Source organism: Mustela nivalis, assembly GCF_964662115.1.
Source record: "Mustela nivalis genome assembly, chromosome: 2".
NCBI lineage: Eukaryota > Metazoa > Chordata > Mammalia > Carnivora > Mustelidae > Mustela > Mustela nivalis.
The window spans coordinates 134,376,968-134,397,849 of NC_139021.1; the positions used below are offsets into that span (position 1 = coordinate 134,376,968).

The 20,882-nt window shown below is 37.7% G+C and overlaps 1 protein-coding gene across 2 annotated transcripts in view; it reads right to left on the reverse strand.

Moving 5' to 3' along the window:
- The window catches only part of P4HA1 (prolyl 4-hydroxylase subunit alpha 1), a 78,627-nt gene that overhangs the window by 35,777 nt on the left and 21,968 nt on the right, over positions 1 to 20,882 (reverse strand). For both annotated transcript variants that reach the window (XM_082715871.1, XM_082715872.1), the window contains exons 6-8: positions 8,167 to 8,406; positions 5,490 to 5,686; positions 1,038 to 1,214 (exon numbers count right to left, since the gene is read on the reverse strand). In XM_082715871.1, coding sequence (XP_082571997.1) covers positions 1,038 to 1,214; positions 5,490 to 5,686; positions 8,167 to 8,406 — 614 coding nt within the window. The remainder of the gene's footprint in view (positions 1 to 1,037; positions 1,215 to 5,489; positions 5,687 to 8,166; positions 8,407 to 20,882) is intronic.

Genomic DNA, 20,882 nt, shown 5'->3' on the forward strand with positions numbered 1-20,882 from the left:
AACATACTTATTATTTGCACCTTTACAGAAAAAATTTGTCAACTCCTACATAATGAGAGCACAGATGTGCCTAATGTTTATTTAACAATCTCTTTACAAAAGTGATGGCAGGGGGCGCCTAGGTGGCTCAGTGGGTTGAGCCTCTGCCTTCGGCTGGGGTCATGATCTCAAGGTCCTCAGCGGGGAGCCGGCTTCCCCCTCTCTCTTTCCCTGCCTCTCTGCCTACTTGTGATCTTTCTCTCTGTCAAATAAATAAAAAATCTTTGGGGAAAAAAAAGGTGATGGCAGTCTGTATTACTAACAATGAGATCAAACAGGTTTTAAGAACAAGTTGATGGGAAAAAAGGCAAAAGCATAAAGGGTGGTCTTTCTCAAATTCTCATAAAAGAAGAACTTCTATGCTAAACATTAAATTTATGGGATTGCATTTACATTAAATTGATATCCTTAATGAATACTAAATTCTACCTTTGAAACTAATAATACACTATATGTTAATTAAGTTGAATTTAAATTTAAAAAATTTTTTAAACTTGTTTTCCTTAAGAAAAAGATAGGAGTTAAATTCAGAAAACTATGATGTCCTCATTTCAAATTAGCATGATGCTTGTGCAATTGTATCTTTCCAGGAATACTGTGCCCAAAGCAAAATAAAAATACTTCAAGTATTCTTTCAGATAAAAATATAGAAGACAAAAGAAAAGTTGGTCTTTGATTAGCCTATGAGACTAATGAAAATACATACAAAACTTTTTCAGGAAGATGCTGAAACATCTTAAATAAAAATCAGTGTGAATAAAAATTTCATAATTAAGTGCTTAAAACCCAGCTGCAGGGTATGTTATCTGTGTTAATAACAAACTGAGGAAAAACTAGTATAAATAGAGCTTATTTACAACTCTACTATGTTGTGACAACCTATCTAAAACTATCTATGGTGTTAATGCCATATTAATTATCATTTTTATAATCTTGCAAAGGCAAAACTGATACACAGTAGAGTAAATCAAGGAAAAAAAGAGAAAAAAATTATTTACCCTTGGTTTTGCTAGATCTTTGACAATTTCAATTTCTGCATCAGAAATAATATCATGGAAGCGAATAATACGGGGCTTGTCCCACTCATCCTCCTGTTTAGCTGGAGCCAGAATGAATTTAGGATTCCGGTTTCCATCATGGTAACGGCAAAAGAGTTTTTTCTGTCTCCGAGGAGTCTAAACATAAAGTTAAGAAAATGATAAAACTTATTAGAGTAATAATAATTTTAATGCTTGCTCCTATGCAAAAAAGAAACAATAATCATGCATGTGGATACAAAGAGCATTGATGGAAGAATATATAAAATACAGTACTCTGCAAGTATTTTGCATCAAACAGGACATCAAGATTTTAAAAGTTTTGGGGCACCTGGGTGGCTTAGTGGATTAAAGCCTCTGCCTTCGGCTCAGGTCATAATCCCAGGGTGCTGGGATCAAGCCCCCCACATTGGGCTCTCTGCTCAGCAGGGAGCCTGCTTCCCCCTCTCTCTGTCTCTGCCTGCCTCTCTGCCTACTTGTGATCTCCGTTTGTCAAATAAACAAATAAAATATTTTTTTAAAAAAATTTTTAGATATTTAGTTTAGTTATTTACTTGACAGAGAGATCACAAATAGGCAGAGAGGCAGGCAAAGACAGAGGAGGAAGCAGGCTCCCTGCTGAGCAGAGAGCCCCATGTGGAGCTTGATCCCAAGACCCTGGGATCATGACCCGAGCCCAAGGCAGAAGGCTTTAACCCACTGAGTCACCCAGGTGCCCCCTTTTTTTTTTTTTAAGTTTTATTAATGATTATTTTCTGGGAGAGAATGCTAGGCCTTGAATAAGAAAAAAAGGTAGGGTTTCACTTTTAACCCGTGTCTCATCAAAATAAAGTTCAGGTGTCTAAATATGAATGAAATAATGAAATATTTTATGAAAATATGAACGGAATGACCTGCATTGCTCCTAACTTCCCAAAGTAACTAAGAAGGACCTAGAAAAAAGTTCTTAAAAGGAAAAACAAAATAAAACCTCTCCAGGTTTTCCTAAATACCTCACTGTTAGATGCTTGCACATAAATAAATTTAGTTTTAAAAAACAAAGATGAAAATGAGTAATTCTGAAAAAGAGAAAATAACTTATTAAGGAAGGCAGGTGCTTTTACTGATGAGTATTAAAAGTAGAGTCGGGGCACCTGGGTGGCTCAGTGGATTAAGCCTCTGCCTTTGGCTCGGTTCATGGTCTCAGGGTCCTGGGATCAAGCCCTGCATAGGGGTCTCTGCTCAGGGGGGAGCCTGCTTCCCCCTCCCCCCTTTCTGCCTGCCTCTCTGCCTTCTTGTGATCTCTGTCAAATAAATAAGATCTTTTAAAAAATAAATAAATAAATAAGCAATAAAAAATAAAAATAGAGTCATTTCCAGGGCCCCTGGCTGGCTCAGTGGGTTAAGCCTCTGCCTTCGGCTCAGTTCATATCTTGGGGCTCTCTGCTCAACTGGAGCCTGCTTCCCCCACCTCTCTCTGCCTGCCTCTCTATCTACTTGTATTCTCTCTCTCTCTGTCAAATAAATAAAATCTTCAAAAAAAAAAAAGTCATTGACAAAACAAATAAATGTTCCTTTCAATGTATATTATATTAACTAAATAAATTACCCACTGCTGATTCTTCTCTTGATTAAACAAGTATATCATATATGAAGTAAAAATACTAGTTTTGGGTTTTTTTGAAGATTTTATTTATTTGACAGTAAGAGCGCACAAGCAGGGGGAGCAGCAGAGGGAGAAAGAGAAGCAGGCTCCATTCCAGTATCCTGGGATCATGACCTGAGCCCAAGGCAGATGCTTAACCGACTGAACACTCAGGTGCCCCTACTCTGTTTTAATTATTAGCTAACCTACGAAGACAAATAATGATGCATGCTTATTCTCCATGTACTTTATTTACCTAGAGTCAAATCTAAAGGTTTGTTTATTCTAAGTCTTTGATATAATGATGAAGTGAATTTATTCTGATAATGAAGATGATCCTTGTTTTGGGGCAGAGTTGATGGGGTGTCACATCAACAAATTGGTAAATTAAGCAGACTTCTGTTTCATACCTATGGTTCTATTTTGATCTCTTCTTCAAGAATTATTAAAAGTGGGGTGCCTGGGTGGCTCAGTGGGTTAAAGCCTCTGCCTTTGGCTCAGGTCATGATCTCAGGGTGCTGGGATCAAGCCCCGCATCGGGCTCTCTGCTCAGCAGGGAGCCTGCTTCCCCCTCTCCCTCTGCCTACTTGTAATCTGTCTCTGTCAAAGAAATAAATAAAATCTTTAAAAAAAAAAAGTTATTAAAGGTAATAAAGTATCTGCTTACTACTGGAAATTTGAACACTAACCAGATGTATGGTATTATGGAAATACGGTGCTCTTTTTTTTAGGTGTGACAATGGTTTTTCGGTCTTTATTTTTTTGAGTCTTTATCTTCAATAGATATATAATAAAATATTTAGATGTGAAACTTAAAAAAAAAGTTTCGTGAATCTTTTTTTTTTTTTTAATATTTTATTTATTTATTTGTCAGAGAGAGAGAGAGCAAGCACAGGCAGAGTGGCAGGCAGAGTCAGAGGGAGAGGCAGGCTCCCTGTGGAGCAAGGAACCCGATGTGGGACTCGATCCCAGGACACTGGGATCAAGACCTGAGCCGAAGGCAGCTGCTCAACCAACTGAGCCACCCAGGCGTCCCTCGTGAATCTTCTATAGAGTTTTATTATCCTTGTATTTATTCATTAGCACTCAAAGCAAAAGTAAGCATGTTCTTCCAGGAGTCCATAAACTTAGTTCTCAAGTGTCAACATAGATATGATCTATGCATTTGCTGTTAGAGACTAAGTTGTCAATATTAAGTCCTCAAATATCAAGAAGTCGCCAATACCAAAAGGTACAGCCCAGCTTGAGTTTATGAGTAGCAGAGAAAAACCTGAAACACAATTCAAATGTTTACATTTATTTTATTTTATTTTTTTAATTTTATTTATTTGACAGAGAGAGATCACAAGTAGGCAGAAAGGCAGGGGGGGGGAAGCAGGCTCCCTGCTGAGCAGAGAGCCCAATGTGGGACTCGATCCCAGCACCCTGAGATCATGACCTGAGCCGAAGGCAATGGCTTAACCCACGTGCCCCAAATGTTTACATTTTTTTTTTTTTTAAGATTTTTATTTATTTATCAGAGGGGGGGGGGGGAGAGCGAGCACAGGCAGACAGAATGGCAGGCAGAGGCAGAGGGAGAAGCAGGCTCCCTGCTGAGCAAGGAGCCCGATGTGGGACTCGATCCCAGGACGCTGGGATCATGACCTGAGCCGAAGGCAGCTGCTTAACCAACTGAGCCACCCAGGCGTCCCATTTTTTTTTTTTTAAAGCCAAATGTTTACATTTAAAAGTACTTCAAAAATTCACTAATTCCTTCTATATATGCCTGCATTCAACTGAAAACTAGTACCACATGATACACCTTAAAAAAGGGTTCCATGCATGATCAATTAATGTTGGGAAGCAATGTATAACATATCTATAATGTACATTATCATAAAAAGGCTCTGATGGGACACCTGGGTGGCTCAGTTGGTTAAGCCGCTGCCTTCAGCTCAGGTCATGATTCCAGCGTCCTGGGATCAAGTCCCACATTGGGCTCCTTGCTCAGCGGGAGCCTGCTTCTCCGTCTGCCTCTGCCTGCCACTCTGTCTGCCTGTGCTCACTCTGACAAATAAATAAATAAAATCTTTAAAAAAAAAAAAGTCTCTGAAAAGCCTGGAGGGTGAACAAAAACCTAAGTTCCCCAGTCTTGAACTTTTTTGTTTATGGCCTTTTATCTATTAACACCCTGAAGCACTAGTACTCTTGAGTTATAAATACATAAATATAGATATACAATAAATAAAGGGATATTTATAGACACATTTGAGTATTTAAAAAAATAGATGTTAAAGTCAAAATCTGCTGAAACTCTTTCTGCATTTTAAGTATTTTTTTAAATAGATTAGCACATTTCACTAAGCAATCCTGTTAAGGTCAAATAGGAGCAAAACCACAAAACATTATTGTATAGAAGAGTTCTTTGTTTTATAGGACAGGTTAAGATGGTGTATTATTTCTGCTTAAGACTGAAGAAGTATCTTTTGCATTAAAATATAAGAAAACTTTATCATGTCCCTTAAATTATCTGATCCTCCGTCTTATAAAAATAAGCCTCTTTTGGCCTATGCAAAGAGTTATATCACCAAAAATAAATAAAATAGCATAATGATTCAAAAGCTTTATCCTAAAGCTATTTTACCAATAGTTGGAGCACATTAAGTGTGACACCCACAATAAACATACCACAATACTTTAATTCTAATATTTATTACATAGGCTTAAAAAAGAACTCTGATTCTCTCTAGAACTATGTACAAACACACACACACATTCACACATACACACAATTAGCTTTTCCACTTTACCATTTTGATACCCTCCCCACGGCACAGCATTTCGTACTTCTGTCTCTCTGGCAGGTAATCCACAGCAGCCCCTTTTTTCTTCAGTGTGGTTTTCTGATCAGATTGGTCATCTGAAGCAGACTTATTGACATCTTTTTCTTTAGCCATTATATATTCAAAGTATTTTAAGTTACCATTAGCTCTCTGGTGTTCAGGATCTATTGGGTAAGGAAGAAAGCATGACCATGGTTAAGTTTACAGTCTTTCAAGCATCGGAATATAGTAATATAAAAATAGAGGACCATATAATTTACCGTCCAAACCAGGATACTTATGAGAATGAAAGGAGGCACTAGTAAAAATTATTATACCAGGGGTGTCTGGGCAGCTCAGTCAGTTAAGTAACCAACACTTCGTTTCAGGTCAGGTTTGATCTGGGCTGTGGAATGAGCCCACACTCAGCTCCACACTCAGCACAAAGCCTGCTTGAGATTCTTTCTATTGTCACTACTACCCTGCTTGCACATGCACTCTCTCAAATAGCTAAACAAAAATCTTTTTTAAAAAATTATTGTACCAAAACAATAGGTATAAACCAGTACTGCCCCAAGTAAATCATACACAGTCACCCTATATAAAAAGAGTTCTGGAGAAGGAATCAGCCATTTATTTCAAAGTATCAAATATTCTATTTTTAGAACTTATTAATCAGCCAAATGAATTATGATCAATTTGATGCCAAATGAATTCTGAAATATTACTCATTCTCTTTATTTTAAGCAATGGAAAAGATTTTTCTGAGACTGAAATGTAATCATGGGTAAGAGAGTGTATACAGTTCAAAAGCAACATTCACCACAGATACATCATAAATGCAGAACAGAGCCTACTTCTGAGGGCTAAGAGAATTTCAGTTCCAAAATTCTGAGATGGAAAAAAGAGAAATTGAAGTTATAATTTTCAAATAGGCCAGAATCCACTAACTGCCTCTGAATTGCTAGTCATCATTTTAAGCTATCTTTTAGTAGGGTAAAAGAGAACTACTCCACCCATCCCAGAGGAGGGGTAAAAAAAAAAAAAAAAATCCAAACCAACACACTCTCACACACACACACAGAACAATACATAGAAACTTCACTTGTGATATTAACAGGAAGTGTTTAGGATATCTAGCCTTAGATTTGTAAAATACTTGTCTTTGAGAAACTGCTCAAAATGTATGCTGTAATATACAATATGATCTTAATTTTGTAAGAGAAAAAGAAAAGTGAGTATGGGCAGGAAAGGGAATATATACTATAAGGAAACAAAATTTGTGGGTATCTTCCAGTGATTGGCTTATGGAACTCTTCCATATCTTTTCTATTTTTAAAAATTTCCTATTATAACCCTTTAAGTCAGGAGGGAAAAAATCACTACAAAACACTGAAAAAAGAGTATCTGAACCAATATCTTAATTTATTAATTCACTCAACCAAGAAATAACCTGTCAGAAGTTCATTTTCAGATGACGATGACCAATCCTTTTAACAATTGGCCTCTTCTAACATACACATATTAACCTGTTCAGAAAAATACTAACTAGTAAAAAGTTTTAAAGCTTCATTTTAGACCAAAGGCCACCTGAACTTATTAGCATTCAACTCTACCCCCAGAGATTCTGATTTAGTAGGTCTGGGGTGGAGATCAAGGAATTTTTCATTTCTAATATGCATCCAAGTAATTCTGATGCACGTGGTCTCTGGATCATATTTAGAGAAACAAGTTCAAAATACTAGTGACCAACTCCTCATAGGATAGTGCATTATCTAACATCTGAATATGACAAATATATATTCAGTCTATTTACTTCAAATCACTATTTTTACATATGAAATGCAATCTTAAAATATTCCTCAAAAAAAAAATATTCCTCAAAGGAAACTGGTTAATATTTAATATGACAACATGGTTATTAAACATTTTTGACTGAGTTTGTTAGGTCAGGTACAATTTTGAAGTTCCTAAAGAGTATACCGCAGAGAAACACAGCCACTGTGTTAGCTAAGAAAAATGAGTTGCCATTTATTTAGTAGATAAATGGAGGATAGTCAGATAGTCTCTTGACTTAAACAAATAAAAAGTACCCAAGTGGATATTACTCAGTCATAAAAAAGAATGAAAACTCTGCAATCACATGTATGGAGCTAGAGAGTATAATGCTAAGTGAAGTAAGTCAGAGAAAGACAAATACCGTATGATTCACTCACAAGTAGAATTTAAGAAACAAAACAGATGAACATAAGGGGAGAAAAAAGAGGCAAAACAAGAAACAGACTCAACCACAGAGGAACAAACTGATGGTTGCAGAAGGGGAGATGATGGAGGATGGGTCAGATAGGTGATAGGTATTGAGGAGGGCACTTGTGGCGAGCACCAGGTGTTGTGTGTAGGGAATGAATCACTGAATTCTACACCTGAAACTAATATTGCGCTGTGTGCTAACTGGAATTTAAATAAAGACTTGAAAAAGAAAAAAAAGTACCAAAGTTATATGACAAATTATGTTTCAGAATTATATATATTAATTATACATATAAGGCAACATAGTCATATATCAGAATTATATATATATATTTATCTTGTCATATAGCTTGACACTTATATATAATGATTATCATATGCAACTTATATATAAGTTTAGGCCAAATTAACATACCTAGTTCAAGAAGCTTCTTTGTGAGCAAAAGTGCCTTATCTAGGTCTCCCTGCTGGTATACCGCATAGCTCAAATAATCTAGAACAGAGACTTTATCAATGGTAGAAACCTCGCCTTCATCCAGCTGCCTCAGTGCTTGTTCCATCCACAGTTCTGTATGGTAATAATCAGCTTCTGTATAGGCCACTTTGCCCAACTCAAAACAGTCTTCAACTGTTAGAAAAGATTTGTGTTTTACTCCTACAGAAAGAAAATAAAGAGAACTTTAAAAATACTTATTTAGGACTATACAGCTTTCAAAGTGCTATCTCACTTTCATGTGAACTTTGTGACAAGCTTCTGAGGTAGGAAAAACAAGAATCATCCTAAATTTATGAACAAAGGAACAATCTACAAGGTAATGAAACATGGTAAGAATCACACTAATAGGGGTCGTGGACCTAGAAAACCCAAGACTTCAATTATCAGCCATCATGCCAAAATAAAACATCAACTAAGTTGAAGCATGCAATTTTCTAGCACAGCAGGAATCACCATAGGACAAATACCTTACTCCTAACCAATAATCTGGACAAAAAAAAATGAATGGAAAGGAATAAAGATGGACCTGTAAATTGGCTCTTTCTCTTTTCCCTTCCCTCCAACAGCATTAATAATATGTAATTTACATATCATAAAGTTCACTCATTCAAACAACACAATAGTTTTTAGTATATTCAGAGTAATGCAACCTACATCGCAATCTAATTTTAGAACACTTTCATCACCCAAAAAAGAAACCCTGTAACCATTAGCAGTCACTACCCATTATCTCCCTCTTTGTCCCAGCCCTAGACAACCACTTATCTACTTTTTGTATCTACAGATTTGCCTATTTTGGTTATTTCATATAAGTGGAATCATTTAACATAGGGTCTTTTGCAACTGCTTTTCAATTCAACATGTTTTCAAGGTTCATTCATGGTGTAGCATCTTTTTTATTGCCAAATAGTCCACTGTATGGAGAGACTGTATTTTGATGGATATTCAAGTTGTTTCTAGTTTTTTGGTTTTTATGAATAATGCTACTATGTACATTCATGTAAACGTTTCCGAGTGGACATTTGTTTTCATTACTCTTATAGGCAGTACTGGAATTGCCGGGTCCCATAGAGTTGTTAAGCAACTCTATGCTTAACACATTTTCAGGACTGCCAAACGGTTCTCCAAAGTACTAATACCATTTTACAATTCCACCAGCAATGTATGAAGGTTCTAATTTCTCCACATGCTAATACTTGTTGTCCATTTGTTTTTATTAGAGCCATTCTGTTGGGTATAAAGTAGTATTTCATTATGGTTTTGATTTGTATTTCTCTAATGATGATGATGAGCATCTTTTCATGTGTTTATTGTCCATCTGTATATCATCTTTGGGAAAATGTCTACTCAAATCCTTTGCCCATTTAAAAATTTGATTCTTAGGGGGTGCCTGAGTGGCTCAGTGGGTTGGGCCTTTGCCTTCGGGTCAGATCATGATCTTAAGGTCCTGGGATGGAGCCCTGCATCGGGCTCTCTGCTCAGCAGGGAGCCTGCTTCTCCTCCTCTCTCTGCCTGCCTGTCTGCCTACTTGTGATCTCTGTCTGTCAAATAAATAAATAAATAAATAAATAAATAAATAAAATATTAAAAATTTGATTCCTTTTATTATTTTTAGAGTTCTTTATATATTCTGGGTACAGGTCTCTGATCAGAATGATGATTGCAACATAGTCTCTCTCACTGTATGGGTTATCTTTTCACTTTTTTGATAGTATACTTTAACATACAGAAGTTTTAATTTTGGTGAACTCTAACTTAATTAATCCTTAATTAGTTATGCTTTTGGTGTTGGTATGCCAACTGGTTTGTGAAGCAAAACTTCTGTCTTAAGAAAAGGAGATAGGGGGCGCCTGGGTGGCTCAGTGGTTTGGGCTGCTGCCTTTGGCTCGGGTCATGATCTCAGGGTCCTGGGATCGAGCCCTGCATCGGGCTCCCTGCTCCGCAGGAAGCCTGCTTCTCTCTCTCTCTCTCTCTCTCTCTCTCTGCCTGCCTCTCTGCCTACTTGTGATCTCTGTCTGTCAAATAAATAAATAAAATCTTTTAAAAAAAAAAAAAAAGAAAAGGAGATAGGGGCACCTGGGGAGCTCAGTCAGTAGAGCATGCAATTATTGATCTCAGGGTCAGGAATTCAAGCCCCATGTTGGGTGTGGAGCCTACTTTTTAAAAAAAAAACTAGTTAAAAGATATTTGACAGTTCACATGATATAAAACAAAAAAATTAAAAAGTGGGAAATAGCCTAATTGTTAAAGAAATATGAAATTACAACAACCTTGAAGAAAAAAAATTTTTTTGAAGATTTTTATTTATTTTTTTGACAGAGATTACAAGTCAGCAGAGAGGCAGGCAGAGAGAGAGAGGAGGAAGCAGGCTCCCCACTGAGCAGAGAGCCCAAAGCTCGATCCCAGGACCCTGGGATCATGACCTGAGCCGAAGACAGAGGCTTTAACCCACTGAGCCACCCAGGCGCCCCAAGAAAAATATTTTTAAACAGTCTACATTTACTGAAGCCTTACTATATGCCAGGCATTTGTCACTCATTTAACTCTCAAAGCAATCCAGATGAGGAGCTAAGATAGAGGTTAACTACTGTGCACAAGGTCACACAGCAAAGAGCCAGAACTGTAATCTGCACACTATGACTCCAGAAGTTTGGATCATATTATACCATAAAATGGCAAAATTTAATAGGGGAGGGAAGCATAAACTGGTAACTTTACTCTTAAGACATCCCACAATATAAATCTAGAGCAATAATTTCATGCCTATGAATTAATACTGTTATTTTCTTAAGTTTAGTACTAGGGATTGGGGAAGAAACACCTGTATAAACAATTTTTGTAGCTGAACCAACTACTATAGCTAAAAACTATAATAAACTAAAAGCAAGGAAAGGTATAGGCCAATATATCAACATAATCGAAAAGCATTTTTCACTAAAAAAGATAATTTTTTAAAGATTTTTAATTATTTATTTGAGAGAGAGAGCACGAGTGAAGGGGAGGAGAAGAGGGAGAGGAGAAGCAGACACCCCACTGAGAAGGAAGCCCGATGGCAAGATGGGGCTCAATCCCAGGACCCTGAGATCACTACCTGAGCCAAAGGCAGACACTTAACAAACTGAGCAACCCAGATAACTAAGAAAGATAATTTCAAATGCTATACAGGAAAGCCAGAAAGATCTAGACAGAAATACGTCAAAATGTTAAATTGAGAGCAAAAGCAACATTTATACTTGGCCAAATGCACCCTTAGCTCAAGTTTTGCAACATTCCCTCACAGAATCTCAAGAAGTATACACAATCCAAAATTATACAAGACAAGATGAAAAGAGCCACTACGAGTAAAAGCAGCAAAACTATTTTAAAACAGTATTAGATATCCCCAAGTTCTTCAGATACTGGTGTTATGAGATTAAGAATACAAAATAACTATGATTAAAATGTTTAAAGAAATTTAAAAAAAAAAGAAAATAAAAACATAAAAGACACCCCCCCCCCCCAAAAAAAGACCAGGGAGATAGGAGTGGGAGAGAAAAAAAAAAAACAGAACTTCCTGAAGTGATAAATAGAATCAATGAAATAAAATTTACTGGCCAGGTTAAATTACAAGTTAGACAAAAAAAAAAGAGGGAATAATAAACCTAAAGAGGGAGCTGAATAAATTACCATGGGACAAACTACCCAGGAGGTAGCAGAGGAGAGATAAAAATTAAAGTGCTGGGCGCCTGAGTGGCTCAGTTGGTTAAGCAACTGCCTTTGGCACAGGTCATGATCCTGGAGTCCCAGGATCGAGTCCTGCATTGGGCTCCCAGCTCCATAGGGAGTCCACTTCTCCCTCTGACCTTCTCTCTTCTCATGCTCTTTCACACTCTCTCTCAAATAAATAAAATCTTTAAAAAAAAAAAAAAAAAAGTGCTAGGGGCGCCTGGGTGGCTCAGGGGGTTAAAGCCTCTGCTTTTGGCTCAGGTCATGATCCTGGAGTTCTGGGATCGAGCCCCGCATCCACTCTCTGTTCAGCGGGGAGCCTGCTTCCTCCTCTCTCTCTGCCTGCCTCTCTGCCTACTTGTGATCTCTGTCAAATAAATAAAAATCTTTAAAAAAAAAAAATTAAAGTGCTAGTTAAAAGCAAGAAAAATAAGGTCTAGTATGTCTAGTTGGAGTACCATCAGATGACAACAGAGAGAATATAGGAGAGACACTAAAGAAGTAATAGTGAAAGTAGACAATTTTCCAGAATTAAAACACATAAACTTGAGAGTCAGGAAGCACAAAGAATCCAAAGCCAACATATATATGTAATATATATATATGTAAAGTCTTCTTAAGGATGTGTTTCAAAGATGAGGAAAACATCTTTTTAAAGATGTATTTATTTGAGAGAGAGAGTGTGTTAAGGGACAGGGGGAGAGACAATCAGACTCCACACTGAGCACAGAGCCCTATGTGGGGCTGGATCTCAGGACCAAGAGTCAGACACACCACCAACCGCGACACCAAAGCACACCTAAAAGATGAGGAAAATCATTCTACAAGGAAAGTCTGAGGTACAAGAAAGAATGATAAAGAAATTGGTATACTGGGGCGCCTGGGTGGCTCACTGGGTTGAGTCTCTGCCTTCAGCTCAGGTCATGATGTCAGGGTCCTGGGATCAAGCCCCTCATCAGGCTCTCTGCTCAGAAGGGAGGCTGCTCCCCCCCCCCCCCACCGTGTGCCTACTTGTGATCTCTCTGTCAAATAAATAAGTAAAATCTTAAAAAAAAGAAAAGAAAAAAAAAGAAATTGATATACATATTAGCCAATCTAAACAAAAGTGAACTGGGACGCCTAGATGGCTCAGTCAGCTGAGCATCTGACTCTTGATTTTGGCTCAGGTCATGATCTCAGGGTACTGGGATCCAGCCCTGTGTTGGGCTTCACACTCAATGGGGAGTCTGCTTGGGGATTCTCTCTCTCCCTAACCCCTGCTCTCATGTGTGTACTCTCTCTCTAAAATGAAAATAAATCATTTAGAAAAATAAAGTGAACTATCAGGTTGGCAGAAATCTCAGTCTGACAACATTGGCAATATTTTTTTGGTCACACTGCGAGGAAATAGGCACTCTCACATATTATTGGTAGAAATGCAAAATGAGGGGCGCCTGGGTAGCTCAGTCGTTGAGCATCTGCCTTCGGCTCATGGCACGATCCCAGGGTCCTGGGATCTAGCCCCGAATTGGGCTCCCTGCTCAGCGGAAGGCCTGCTTCTCCCTCTCTCACTATGTCTCTCTCTGTCAAATAAATAAATAAAATCTTGAAAAAAAAGAAATGTAAAATGATACAACCATTATGGAGGGAAACTGGGACACTATTAGCAAAATTACCTATGCATTTATTCTTTGACTCAGTGGCATCACTTCTAGAAAAAATATTCCAAAGAGCACTTAGCAAAGGGGCGCCTGGGTGGTTCAGTGGGTTAAAGCCTCTGCCTTCAGCTCAGGTCATGATCCCAGGGTCCTGGGATCAAGTCCCGCATAGGCTCTCTGCTCAGCAGGGAGCCTGCTTCCTCCTCTCTCTCTGCCTGCCTTTCTGCCTACTTGTGATCTCTGTCAAATAAATAAATAAATCTTAAAAAAAAAAAAATCACTTAGCAAAAAAACAAAAATATATGTACAAGGATACTGGCAGCATTATTTTTATAATAGCCAAAGACAAGAAACAAACCAAATGATCATCATATAGGCCTGATTTTATCAACTATAGTACCTCCGCAAAAATAGATTAAAATATAGACATAAAGAGAAATGAAGATTTCTATATATGATATGAATTGATATCTAGGGTATATCAATAAATTAAAACACCATGGTATACAAAGTATTTTACCATGCTTTGTGTTTATGTTGAGAAGGAACAGAAATATGTACCTATTTGCTTTTATTTTCAAAAATAAACAGTGGAAAGAGAAAAACTATTAAAATGGTAGTTACATATAGGAAAAACCGATATGTAACCACAGGTTACATATAGTTACCCCCCAACACCACTCAGTCTCTCTCTTGCAAATAAATAAAGGAATCTTTTTTAGTTTTCTTTTTTTTTAAGGGGGGTAAAAGAAAAGGGGAAAGAGGAAGTGGGGAAAGGATTTTTTTTTTAAGATCTTATTTATTTGACAGAGATCACAAGTAGGCAGAGAGGCAGGCAGAGAGAGAGAAGGAAGCAGGCTCCCCGCTGAGCAGAGAGCCTAATGCGGGGCTCGATCCCAGAACCTTGGGATCATGACCTGAACCAAAGGCAGAGGCTTTAACTCACTGAGCCACCCACGTGCCCCTGTTCCAACTTTTGACACCAATGGTCAAACAGTAACTGTTAGACTCATGGTGGTTTAACCTTAAGGTCAAAGTATCTTGTCTCCTACCCCAATTTCTTTGCCTTAAATAAATGGAGAGATATAATGTGTTCATGGATTAGAAAAAGTCTATATTGTTAAAATGACAATGCTGCACAAATTCTTTGCAAGATTCAACCCAACCCCAATCAAAATTCCTATAGGCACTTTTTTTTGGAAACTGACAAGAACAGAGCTGGAGGACTTATTCTGCTTGATTTCAATACTTACTATAGAGCTATAGTTCAGGGGCACCTGGGTGGCTCAGTGTTTGAGCATCTGCCTTTGGCTCAGGTCATCATCCAGGATCCCAGGGTCCTGGGACTGGGCTCTACATTGGGCTCCCTGTTCATCAGGGAGTCTACTTCTCTCTCTCTCTGGCCCTCCCCCCAACTTGGCTTGCTTTCGCTCTCTCAAACAATTAAGTAAAATCTTTAAAGAAAAAAAAACCCACAAGCTATAGTTCAGACTGTTTGGTATTAATTACAGGTAGACATATAAATCAATGGAATAGAATCAAGTCAAGAGATACACCAAGTGATTTTTGACAAATGCCAAGGCAATTCAATGAAGAAAGTCTTTTCAATGTTGTTCAAGAAATTAAGTATTCATATTTTTTAAAAAATCAATCTTTACTGCATAGCACATACAAAGCAACTCAAAATGTATCCTATAGCTTAACGTGAAATCTCAAACTACGAAACTTCTAGATAAAAAAACAGAAGAAGAATATGTCAGACCTCAGGGGAAAAAAAGATTTCTTAGATTTGATACCAAAGCACTACGCATAAGTGAAAAAAATACTGGGGCTCCTGAGTGGCTCAGTTGGTTAAGTATCTGACTTTTGATTTCGGCTCAAGTCATGATCTCAGGGTTATGAGATCAAGTCCCATGTTGGGGCTCTGCAGAAGCCTACTTGGATTCTCTCTCTCCCTCTCCCATCCCTCCCCCACCTCTAAAAAATAAAATATTGATAATTAAATAATCAAAATTTAAAACTGCTCTCTTAAAAGGCACTAATATGAAATAAAAAGACAAGAGACTGGTTAACAACTGGTTAACAACACATTTATCTGATAAAAAACTTAATCCAAAATATATAGAAAACTCTTAGCCAATAAACACAGGGAAAGATGTTCATTGTTAGTCATCAGTTATTACATACATATAACAATGTAAATTAAACAATGAGATACCACTATATACCCATTATATGGCTAAGATTAAAATGACTGAATACACCAAGTGTTTGAAATATGTAGAAGAAATCATACTGATGAAAGGAATGTAAAATGGTACAAAAAATTAGGGAGTTTTTTTGTTTTTGTTTTTGTTTTTTTTGTCAGAGAGAGAGAGAGCGTGAACACAGGCAGACAGAATGGCAGGCAGAGGCAGAGGGAGAAGCAGACTCCCTGCCGAGCAAGGAGCCCGATGTGGGACTCGATCCCAGGATGCTGGGATCATGACCTGAGCCGAAGGCAGCTGCTTAACCAACTGAGCCACCCAGGCGTCCCAGGGAGTTTCTTAAAAGCTAAATATATGCCTGCCATACAACCCAGCCATTTCACTCCTAGATATTTTGCTTCCAAAAGAAACAAACAAAAATAATAATAAAAAGAGAACAATCCCTAAAAACTGAAGAAAAAGTACTGAAATGAATAACCCCAACTATACAACACTGAGGGCGTAACTACAGAAAGAAATGAACTACTTCGGGTGTTTTTCAAACAATATTTTAACTGATCACATCCAGTCTAACCTATATTCCAAGGATAAAAAGTACAAAGAAATAAACTGCACTCAAAATCTTAATGTTATGGGGCTGCCTGGGTGGCTCAGTGGGTTAAGCCTCTGCCTTTGACTCAGGTCATGATCTCGGGGTCCTGGGATCAAGCCCCGCATCAGGCTCTCTGCTAAGCGGGGAGTCTGCTTCCCCTTCTGTTTCCCCCTGCCTCTCTGCTTACTTTTTTTTTCTCTCTCTCTCTAATAATAAATAAAATTTAAAAAGAATAACTATGGAGAAACAGAAGTATTTAAAAAGATCTTAATGTTACTAACAATATAAGTACGGTTATTCTGAAATTATTTTAGGTCTATTATAGGATAATACAAAAAACTAATTATGTTTAATGTCACTGGATCCAAGAGTTTTGACACAAAAGAGATGTAAGTATAAACCCTATAATCTTACATTTGAATTGGAAATTAACATGAACTCACATATTTCCTATCTCTGTCCACTGAAGACTTAGAATCAATGACAAATAGCAACAGACATCCCTAGAACCTAGCTACACTCCACTCCCTGTATCATTCCCAATTAAAAAGAATCAAGGTTCACTACAACAAGGCCAGATTCTTCCTGCTTTGGGGTAGAAATTTATAAGATAAGCTTGGAAAAAACTGCCAAAAATTAAATTTCCTTAATAGCAAAGAATAACAGGATAATTTCAAAAGGACAAATTAGCCCATCTAAAAAGGACCACCCCCCCATCACTTCTCAGCCTTTTGGCTAAGATCAAGTGTAAAGAGGATCCCCCTGGCCTCAAATAGGATAACTGGGCATCAAATGAATAATAATAATGGACTGAAATATAAAAATATATAAAAATCCATGAGTTTGTAATGATACTTCAGATAAAAATCGCTGGTCACTACTATAAGTTATTATGACATTAACTCATTCTGAAAATTGACACAAGAATAATAATCAAGAATTTATCTTGCCCCTCACATACAAACTCTGGTTCAGGATAAAAAAATGGTTCCTGAAAAAAAGTTCTTACTGATAGAATTCCAGCCAATAAAAGTAGAAGGAATGATGGGATAAGAAAATCACCATTTTCAACCTCTAATAGTTCTAGGCAAGGATCATCAAAGTCTGCAAAAACAATTACAAGAAAACTCATGGAAAACGTCATATGGACTAATCAGTCTCCCACCACCAAAGCTACTCATCAGTCACACAAAAAGTGTGATGAGATGTTGGGTGGCTAGTCATGCAAGTCAACAAAAAGTTCAGAGCGCCACCTATGGAGTTAATTTAAAAACTTGCATCTAACTTGAGACTCAAGCTCTGTCCAGTTCATAGGAAATACAGGAGTTAGAGTAACAAATTAACACAAAAGTAACACAAAAGAAAAAAATCGGGCAACTCCAACATGTACATTCCATAAAACACATAACCACGTTTTTCCAACTACATCAGTGGAATGGGAGTGGGGGAAATAGATTTAAGAGATAAAACCAAGGGGTGGGCATCTGCCGTTGGCTCAGGTCGTGATCTCAGGGTCCTGGGATCAAGCCCCATCTCGGGATCTCTGCTCAGTGGGGAGGCTGCTTCCCTCTCTCTCTCTGCCTGCCTCTCTGCCTGTGATTTCTCTGTGTCAAATAAATAAATAAAATCTTAAAAAGAAAACAAAAAAAACAAGGGGCGCTTAAATCCTGTCTTCTTATACCCTAAGGAAATATTTGCATTATATTAGCCAAAGAATACATAAACAAGGATGTTTACTGAAATCTTGTTTGACACAGCAGAAAAACTGGAGATAACCAAAATGTCCATCCATGCATGAATGAATAAATCAATTCTGTCATATAATACCATACAGCAATTAGATGAGTTTACTCAAAAAAAAATTGAGTGAAAAAGGTTGCAGGAAGATACACAGATTATTTAAAATTTTAAAACACAACAATGTATGTAGTAAAGAATAAAGAGACAAATGAATACAACCAAATTCAGAACAGTCATTACCTTGAGAAAGATTTTATTTATTTACTTGAGAGAGAGAGACAGACAGACAGAGAGAGAACAGGAAAGAACAGGCAAAGGGAGAAGCTGACTCCACTGCACAGGGAGCCCAATGCAGGGCTTGATCGCAGGACCATGGGATCACATCCTCAGCCAAAGGCAGACATTTTAACTGACTGAGCTACCCAGTCATCCCCACTAAAACAATTCTAAGAATAAAATACTTAGGAATTAACCAAGGAGGTTAAAGACTTATACAATGAACACCACAAAACATTGCTGAAATAAGAGAAGACATAAATAAGTAGAAACACATCCCATGTTCATGGACTAAAAGACCTGATACTATTAAAATGGCAATACTATCCAAACTGATCTACAGATTAAATACAATCCCTATCAAAATCCCAATGACAATCTCTGCAGAAATAGAAAAACCTATCCTGAAATTCGTATGTAATTTCAAGAGACAGTCAAAACAATCTTGAAAAAGAATAAAACTGGAGAACTCAAACTTCTAGATTTCAAAACTTACTACAAAGCTACAGTCTTCAGGGGCACCTGAGTGGGTCAGCTGATTAAGTATCTGCCTCCCTCTGCCTTTGGCTCAGGTCATGCTCTCAGTGTCTTGGAATCAAGCCCTGCTTCTGGCTCAGCAGAGTCGGCCTCTCCCCCTCCCTCTGCCCCTCCTCACCCTTGTTCATGCCCTATTAAATAAATAAAATCTTAAAAAAAAAAAAAAAGGCTACAGTCATCAGAACAGTGTGGGTTTTTTTTTTAAGATTTTATTTATTTATTTGAGAAAGAGACAATGAGAGAGAGCATGAGCGAGGAGAAGGTCAGAGGGAGAAGCAGACTCCCTGTGGAGCTGGGAGCCCGATGCGGGACTCGATCTGGGAACTTTGGGATCATGACCTGAGCCAAAGGCAGCTGTCCAACCAACTGAGCCATCCAGGCATCCCAGAACAGTGTGGTATTAATAAGGCATAAAGATCAATGGAATAGAACAGAGGGCCCAGATTATAATAAACCCTCACATACATGATCACATACTTTTTGACAAGAGTGCCAAGACCAATCAATGGGGAGAGGATAGTCTTTTCAACAAATGGTGCTGGAAAAATTGGATATCCATCAGCAAAAGAAATAACGTTGGACCCTTACACTAACACGTTAAAATTATCTCAAAATGGATAAAAGACCTAAATGTAAGACCTAAAACAATAAAACTCTTAAGAAGAAAACATAGGAGAAAAGCTTCATAACATTAGATGAGGCAACAATTTCTTGTATATGATCCTAAAGGCAAATGGAACCAAAGAAAAAATAAAGTGGACCTCATGAAAAATTTAAAACTTCATGCATCAAAAGACATTATCAACAGAGTAAAAAGAGAACCCACAGAATAAGAGAAAATGTTTCCAAATCATGTGTCTCATAAGGGATTAATATCCAGCATATGTAAACAACTCCTAAACCAACTACAACAAAAAAACTAATTAAGAAGTGGGCAAAAGGGCGCCTGAGTGGCTCAGTTGGTTAAGCGACTGCCTTCGGCTTAGGTCATGATCCTGAAGTCCCAGGATCGAGTCCCACATTGGGCTCCCTGCTTGCAGGAAGTCTGCTTCTCCCTCTGACTTTCCTCTTCTTGTGCTCTCTCGTGCTCTCTCTCTCTCTCTCTCGTTCTCTCCCTCTCAAATAAATAAAATCTTCAAAAAAACAAAAAAAAGTGGGCAAAAGACTTCAATAAACCTCTCTCCAAGAAAGAAATACAGATGGCTGCAAAGCACATGAAAAGATGCTCAACATCACTGATAGGGAAATGTAAAACTACAATGAGATATCACCTCACACCCATAAGGATGGCTACCATCAAAGAAAGAGACAATAACAAGTGTTGAAGAGTAGGGGGAGAATTTGGAACCCTTGTGCACTGTTGGCGCAATGTAAAATAATATATCTACTGCAGAAAATAGTAAGGCACTTCCTCAAAAAACTAAAAATAGAATTCCATAGGATCCAGCAATTACACTTCTATGTATCTACCCAAAGAATGGGAGGCAGGATTTTGACAGGCTATCTGCACACCCATGTTAACAGCAGCACTATTTGCACTAGCTAACACATGGAAGCAACTCAAGTGTCCTGCTGATGGACGAAATAAGCAAAATATGGTATATATACATATATAGATATATACACACACTACGTATTACTATTCAGCCTTAAAAAATAAGGAAATTCTGACATTTGCTACAATGTGAATGACCCTTGAGAGCATTATGCTAAGTGAAATAAGTCCATCACAAAAAGACAATTACTGTATGATTCCATCTATATGAGATACTTAGAACAGTCAAAATTAAAGAAACAAAGCAAAATGATGGGGCTAGGGAAAACAGGGGATGGGGAGTTATTGTTTAATGGGTACAGTTTTAGTTTTACAAGATGGAAAGAGCTCTGGGGATGGATGCTGGTGATGGGTGCACAACAGTGTGGATGTACGTGACGCCACTA